The sequence below is a fragment of the Haplochromis burtoni genome, unplaced genomic scaffold (assembly GCF_018398535.1).
Source record: "Haplochromis burtoni strain Fernald_Lab_line unplaced genomic scaffold, NCSU_Asbu1 Contig_225, whole genome shotgun sequence".
NCBI classification, from domain to species: Eukaryota; Metazoa; Chordata; class Actinopteri; order Cichliformes; family Cichlidae; genus Haplochromis; species Haplochromis burtoni.
Window position 1 is genome coordinate 162,085 of NW_024582586.1, and position 8,247 is coordinate 170,331.

The following is an 8,247-nucleotide window of genomic DNA, read 5'->3' on the forward strand; positions in this document are numbered from 1 at the left end:
GCCATCGGGCATACCGGGCATTTGCCCGGTGGGCCGCTGGCGATTTTTTGTTTTTATGGGCCGATGGATTTTTTTTTTTTTTTTTAGGAAGGGTATATATAATGAAAGGTGTTGGATTGGCCAATTGGTCATGATCGACTCTGGGCTGGACCAATTACAGCCGAGGAGGCTGAATGCACCCGCCCCCTTGTTTAGCAATCACGTGATTTTCGCGCATTGCATGCCGGGAACTCGTGGCAAAACAATCCAAGTACCGCATCAAATGCAAGCATTTGCAGCACCGCAAAACGTTCATTCTTCGATTCCAATAAATTCTTGTTTTTTCTTTGCCGCACAAAAAAGGAATGTACAAAACAAAAGGAGAACAATGCCGGTCCGTACAAAGACAGACTCGACGAAAAGACAAAGAAAAGATACGAGGAAAAAATCAAAGGAGTGAAAGGGTCAGACCCTTACGAGCACACAGAGGGACAAAAGACGTTAGCGTGCTGCCCAACTTTCACCACGCTCATATTTATAATTATACGGTTCTTGGAGTGAGTGCATACACTCATGAAGTTTAGTAACTTCAGGTCACTGCAACAAGCCCAGGTACAGTTTACCGACGGATGGGTACAGGACCTTGAAATGCACCGTGTAGAACGAAAGACCATCGTACGAACAAAGGTAAGTTTACCAGTCTCACAAATCGTCCTCATAAATACACATTCGTTAACCGTTTATTAATAGGACCTTTGAGCTCAACGGTAATTAATTAGTAGTGGAAATAATTTCTGGTTCATTACAGAAATGTAGCAGTGACAATAATACTGTATGCTGTAATCGTACTGGGCAATTAGTGATACAAAAACAACTGTTTTATCCTGTGAATAAAAGTATATGTTTTTGTCAATGTACCATAATAACAGAAGCGAAACGCAATATTGTGTCAGGACAATTCACTATTTATGCACAATAAATAAAGGAGCATAGCGCGACAATTTCTGTTCAGCGCCAGACTTGCTTGTAACCTATATCACCAATTATGTTATGAAAATGACGTATTAACTACTAAAAAACTCTGACCTTTGTGGGAATGCTTGGAGCAGACTAACATGTGAGCTGGAGTGTTCTGGGACGTTATATTTGGTATATCCAGACCATCCGTCGGCTCTTACTTCGGAAACATGGCTTAAAAAATTTCTCTTCAACGACGTAATCCGATTAAAAAAAAAAAACGATCGGCTTCCCGTGGCTGTCATGCGACCGGCTATTGCAGTTAATAATACAACAGCTTCTTGCCATTTTTTGTGTTTCTTTTTATCGCTGTGTAACTGAGTTCAATTGAAAGCCTGCGTGCGCTAGTACCTCTTGCCACAAGTTCCCAGAATCCTTTGCGGTTTTACCCCTGAATGACGTCACATTTTCAATCTTTATCCTGGTGGGCCGGTCTCTAGTCAAAATGCCCGGGCCGATTTTTTGTCCCAGTCCAGCCTTGCCACGTTCATAATCAGGTGGTTTAAGGTAAGAAAATGAAATCCAAACCAGGAAGTCCAACAGCAGAATAATGCTCTGGACAAAGATTTATAGCACTCTTTGACAGGATTGCAATTATTTTTCATTAAACAATGATCCATCAGGAATCTGCACCTGCAGGTGTGTGACTGAACAGTAAAAAGCAAAAGCTGCACTAGTTTCAAACTTTTAGCCAAGATTGAAACTAGTGACCCTGCTTTGTTTTGCAAAAGTCTTCTTTAAGGAGGTCCAGCCTGGCTCCATTCATGCAAAAATCAAACATCTTCTGCTCTGAGCTTAGGTAGTAGGTAAGCAACATTTTGCTGGTGGCAGTTCTCAGTAATGAACATTTAGCAGCAGAGTACACATAAAACTACACAAGACCTAACTTGCAGGCAACAGCAGCCTCACGCACAAAACACTGCATGGGAAAGTAGAGCCGAGCTGTCGAGAGAAGGCCAAAGATATCAAGGAAATGTTCTCTAAAGCCGTGTACCTGGAAAAACAAAATCTTCACAAAGACTGAAAGAGGTGAAGGGAAAAGGCAAGAGAAAGACCAAACACCTACATACTTCACATATTTGCCATGCCAAGGATGTCCGCTTAAGCCACAGTGTGCAACAATCTAATACCAGACTTACAGTAGTGGCAGCCCACAGCTTATCCCAATCTAAACAACAACACTTGTAGCTGAGCCAGTAGTCAAACATGCATGAAGGGGGGGGGTAAAAACACAACACGTGTGCACGAAAACAGGCTTTTCCTCTGCGATGTGGCCGTTACAGCAGTGGGTTAATCCAACCGCACACAAACAGACATGCATACACTCTGAGCCAACTTTGTTAAGACCATAGTAGGATAAGCCCACTGCTGAACCGTCAGCCAAGCTCTTTGGATGAACTTAAACAGAGCTCGCACACATACACACCAAACGGCTTTTGAGGAAATGACACGGCGAAAACTCCAACGGCCCGATTCCCATTGAACAAATCCAAACTTTCCTCTCCCAAAAACTGAGATAGAGTGAACTCACCGAGCCCTGCTGAACACTGGCTGCACTGTATCCTTATGGAGCCCCTTAAAAAACAGACCGCTCTCTCTTGTCCCGACACACACCGTTTCTGACTCTTAGCCCGCATTAACACGGGACCACCCTTTCTGTGGGCCCCTGCCTTCAGCTTCTCGGCAGGCACACTCATCGTTTGACTCACACACAAATAGGAAAGAGTCCCTTTCATTTAAAAATACCAACTGTCTGGCTCACACTGACTGAACTGAGGTGAGTGTCTTAAAAACAATGAGCAATACCCAGCTGTCAAGGCTGCGTTGGAGAGTTTAGAGGCAGATATAGCTGCAGGGTGGAGAAAATGTTTAAATGTCAGAGGCCACAGAGAGAGCACTTAACAACATATTACCTAAGGGATCATCTGTGTGAGAGGGGTTTTTGTTGCTTGCCATGAATCATTACACAATACACAGATATTTGGGAAACAGAAAGTACCACTACTGACTGAATTAAGGGGTGGGAACTTGATGCAGTATAGTATAACGGTCTTTTGCGTGGTGATTTTGCATCCATAGAGGAATACCAAATACTACAAGAGGGCTCAAGTCTCATGATAGAAGGCCACCTTTCTGAAAACAGTCGCAGCCTGACTTGGACGGACTGCAGTCGCTCTCAGAGAAATTGTCAAAGCTTTGAAAATAATTCCTGTCTAATTTACAAATGCAGACAAATTATCAACATGTTGCCATCACTCTGAATGAGTGTGTCAATAAGCACAACACAAGGGGACTCAACTCCAGCACAGAACGAAGGATCAAACAGATGTGATTTTTTTGTTAATCAGACTGCATATAATTGCCAACTTGACCCCATTCAGCCACAGACTGATATCAGACTGACTCAGATATTGACCAACTTTAACTTTAAGGAGCTACATTTCTAGGAAGGTGCACATCAAGTTATAAGTTACACTGTAGGGTTTCAGAAGGGCTACAACTTAGATTCATTGCTGAAGTATAAGTGTTAAATCCTTCCAACAGATTAGGACTCCACTACTGGCAAAAGCAGTGTTGGTAGTGCTGAGCACTTTAAAGGAGGAAGAGGCAAGCTTAACAATATTGCTGTGTTTTAGAAGACTTTGACTGTTAAAAGAAAATCTAAAAGAACAGAGCAATAATCCTCTAGTTGCACAGATAGAGTAATTGTTCTGTGCACGGCGGTGCAGGAAGCAGTCAAATACCCCTGCAGATTCAGGTTAGAGCTGCAGTTTGTAGCCAACTTCTCCAAAGAGGAACGAGGACTACCATCACCAGCTGTGCGGTCTCTAACTGGGAGATGAGAGACTTAACCAAATAATCTAAAGTCCACGACAACAGTGACTGGACTTTCAAAATAAAAGGGAGCAAAACATGCACCAGTGTACTAACTGCGGATGACAACACATAAAGAGCTTTTTTGCCAAAGCCAACTGTTTTGCCAAGTTGCCAAATGCTTACACCGAACTTTGGCATTCCACCCAAGTAAAGTCTAAGCGTGGGAAACACTGCCTGTCCTGACAACTACAGTCAAGTAATTTTGTGTTGCTCATGGCTCCTGATATTTTTAGCAGTAGCCCTTAGATCGCAGGATAACACCTTCATACCAGCTTTATGAAGCTGAGATGAAAAACATCACATGTACGCTTGCTAATTTGTCAAAAGCAACGAATAACTGTTAATAACTTTATTTTACACCAAAATATGGAGATTAGAATCAGTAAAAAATATGTATGTCATATGTCTGAGATAATGAAATATATTTGCCTGCACAGCCAGTGTGCTTGCAGGATTGAGTAGTGATCAGGACAGAAACGCCACAATTTCTTCTTTCAGAATGATTAATTCTCTATAAGAAACATAAATATACATGACTTTCATCACTCCGACTGATCTGAGGTTCAAGGAATGTGACATTCCCACGTCCTCGTTTGTTCTTGTTATACGAACCTCACTATATACACGTGCTTAGTTGCACACTACTGAGAGAAAGCAGTAAAATATACATGACCAACAGTCCGGAGAGCTTGGCGTTCACGCACACGCAAACACTCAGGTAAAACCGAGCTCTTATCTAACCCCAAACATCATTCACCATAACTCAAACATCAACCACACTCCAACGCTGCTCACCAGGAAACACGCCAGAGAAAGCTGACTCAATCTTTACTCAAAACCTCAACAGTGGCAGAAAAGAGGAAACTAAATGTTGCGAATGTACTTTATATTCATTTATCAATTACAGACGTGTTTCTAGCCACACTGGTATCTGCCCTCAGAATGGATCCCAGGTGTATCCATGCTGAATGCCAAAACAATGAAAAAAGCCTGGCTCTGCCCCCCAAGATCACAGCTAAAGGCCACCGCTTTAAACTATTCTTCATTTCGGCTGGTACCTCTGGGACCATCTCAAGGAGCTCAGCAGTCAACAGCCTTTTGCTTTAAGACCTAAAAAGCTACAAATTGTGATGTTTGCAGTGAATTGGTTTCTTTTCTTTCTTCCTTTTTATTACTCGATGCTAGGAGAAAAAAAAGGAGGTGAAAAGTCGTCAAAGGAAGCGATAAAAGTGAGTGAGATGGGGAGGGCAACAGTGAGATAGCAGTTTTGAATGCACTGGAGACCCAAAGAAAAAGGAGTACAATGGTCTTTCAGGACCTGTCCTAGTTCGGTTCACTCTCAGTCTTTCTGCTCTCAGAAAAAGCCCACAGATCCCGGCAAATATTTCAAACCGATCCAAATCAATTGTGAGGTAATTCAGTCTTTTTAGTGACCCCTTTCATTAACACAGTTTGCCACTCAAAGGTGCACTTCTCTCGTTGTTTTTCCAACGTCTGCCTCTCTCGCTCTCTTTGAATTTCTCAGCTCTCTCTTCTTTCTCTTTCACCTGCACTGAGCAGACTCTCTTATCTCGCTCAAGCACAACCCAATAATCACTCCCTCGCTCCAAAAGCTGGCTGTTTATGCTCCTCTTAGGAGGTTGCATAAAGACAGCAGCTATCAGCAAACAAGATTTCACAGCAACTCGCAACCTGCGCCCCCCCGACTCCTCTCCCCTCAAAACGTACCTCCTGTCTCCTTCTTCTCCATCCTCTCTCCATTTTTCTCTTTGCCCCCTCGACTCGCTCGCCTCTCTTGTTCCAGTTTGGGTTTTGGGTTTTTTTTTTTAAGGAAGACGGCGGCGGGGCGGCAAATCTTTCCCGAGCTTGCGCCAATTAGATATCGTGCCGGAGAAATTACAGAACGAGAGCGCGGTAGATGAGAGGGAAAAAGTGGGACAAGCTCCTTTTTATAAACACGCAGCGAGCGGCGAGAGGTTTGCATATGTGTGTGCGTGTGTGGAGGTGCGTGCGTGTGCTGTTCACTTGCTCCTGAGGGGGATTTTTAAAAAAGCCCAAATTATTTCCATTTGCACATCTGACAAACACTTTACCACACTAATGGCCTATATTTGGCATTATTATATTTAATTTTAAGCAACTTTAATTCAACAGGGGGAAAACAGTGCTTGTAAAGGCCAACTGCTGCTCGACACCCCTCCTCACTCCCGCCCGCCTTGTAAAAGTTTTAAAGACGAAAATACCTCGTTTTGCAGGTTGTGATTAACACGTATTCTCGTGGACAGCCACGCTGCTTCACGAGCAGCCCTTTAGCTCTGCCTCATGTTCACACCACACAGCAAAATCTGTTTGTAATGCAACCGAATGCAGAGCGTGATCCGCCCTTGAACTGCAGATTGCAGAAGCTCACTGTGGTTATTAGCTCTTATCAGCTGGCCTTTGCTCTTATCTGGGCGGTGACTTACACGCCTGTGCGAGCAGTAAAGGCTCAGTGAGAGTGCAGGCGTTTGCCGACCTGGTTTACATAGACCTGTTTGTACAAAAAATTAAAAAAAAATAACACGTGGTCAGACAGGATGACATGGATAGCTGCTGTTGCCATGGTGACAGACTGAAAACTCAGTCTGGACATTAAAAAAAAAAAGGGAAGATAAAACATGTCCCTATAGCACTAAAAGACTTTCCCCCCCTTTTTGTGCAAGTGTTAAACGTTCATACCCGGATACAGCGATGCATAAAACCTCAATGCTGCTTTAAATATGAAAACAAAGTATCCCTGGCACACTCAGTGTAGTTATAACTGTAGCTGCTCTGTGCAGAAAGTATTTTTCACTCATGAACAGATTAATTCACATAAAATAATCTGTGTAAAGCATACCATTTAGGATTCTCTGTTTTATAAAGACACTGTGACAATTCTGGATACTCATTATATGAAAAAAAACAAAAACCCCAAAACAGTTCCAAATAATGAAGTCAGCATCTGTGTAATTAATCCCTGTGAGCCAAAATCTCAGGCTTTAAACTCCTCTAAATGCTCATTTTAAGACTCTTTTTGTTTTTGTTTTTTTGTCTGGCTGTAAATAAAGAAGTTGTACAACCACACAATTTTTAATCAAAGAACTTCTAAACACTCGTGAAGACGGACTCACTGAACTTCTTGTTTCAGAGTTTACTCAAAAGACAGCCCAGAATGACAGGGCTATGCAGCTGCAGGAAACACTTTTAAACAAATATCCATATGTTTTCAATAGATGGGGCAGAGACAATGGATGTATTTTAATTTTTAGACTTTTTACAGCTTTGACTGTAAATTATTAACAACATCACAGCACTACAATCCGCTTTATGGCATCTACTCTTTTGATTTTATGCACAAAGCCAGTACCCGGAGATGATCTCCACTAGTAGCCACCTGATAGCGGGCACCTCTGAGCAAAACAAGCAGCTGCTTGTTTTACACATATAAAAAATGGTGTGATGCAACAGTGTTTCTAGAGTATAGTTAGAAAACGGTGCCATCAGTATGGAGTATATCCTGCTGTAAATCCATAACCAGCTGACCAATCAGCATTCATTCATCCAGAAACGTAGACAACATTTTTCTTAGAAGTAAAAGTTGTGCAACTCTTACTTTTAAGGCAACCGTCTCTGTTCTTGGTTTTTATCAAACTGTTCTCAGTTTCACTACCACTTGGGGAGCAGGTGGCGAGAGTTTGCAGATAAATAGATCTGTACCAACAACTGCAACAATCCGCTACTGACCAAAGCAATTGCAAGGAGGCTTTCAGTCAAGAGTTGTGCACCTCTTTGCAACCAATTCTACCTAGTGAGAACAAGCAACCTCCAGTCCAGGATAAACCAGGCCCCAGTATAAAATAAATAGAGGTTATTTTGAACTGTCAATCATGCAAAGCTACTCTAACACTCCAAGAGGAAAAAAAAGCTGAAAATTAGCTTGGTAGGACCCCTTTAAAGTTTTGCCAATTTTTATGTATATATGTGCAAAACTTTATTCATTTTTTTAAGCAGATGATGATAACTACTCTCATACCACTGAAACCCACAAACAAGCACCTGGAAGCAAAGGGATACAGCTAGCTTGGCACTGCTAACATTTACAAATCACCACATTATGTTTGTTTAACTCCACACACCCCCTCTGTGCGTGTGTAACTGTGGGTGGTGACTCACACCAATTTGCTCCACCCCTATGTGCACCAAACCCACACACACACACAGACACACAACAAATCCACCCTTTGCTCCACCTCTATGTGCGCCACACCCCCACACCCCCACACACACACACACACACACACACACACACACACACACACACACACACACACACACACACACACACACACACAC

The 8,247-nt window shown here is 42.6% G+C and overlaps 1 protein-coding gene across 13 annotated transcripts in view; it reads right to left on the bottom strand.

Annotated features, from left to right (window-relative positions):
• LOC102296617 (triple functional domain protein) overlaps positions 1–8,247 on the bottom strand; it is a 78,008-nt gene that overhangs the window by 60,080 nt on the left and 9,681 nt on the right. For 6 of the 13 annotated variants that reach the window (XM_042226732.1, XM_042226730.1, XM_042226728.1 and 3 more), the window contains exon 1: positions 5,602–6,049. The exons of 1 other annotated variant lie outside the window; for it this stretch is intronic. In XM_042226732.1, coding sequence (XP_042082666.1) covers positions 5,602–5,857 — 256 coding nt within the window. In that variant the 5' untranslated portion in view covers positions 5,858–6,049. Of the gene's footprint in view, positions 1–2,527; positions 5,536–5,601; positions 6,051–8,247 lie in introns of those variants that run through there. 6 more of the 13 variants (XM_042226740.1, XM_042226734.1, XM_042226731.1 and 3 more) reach the window with 5 other exon arrangements.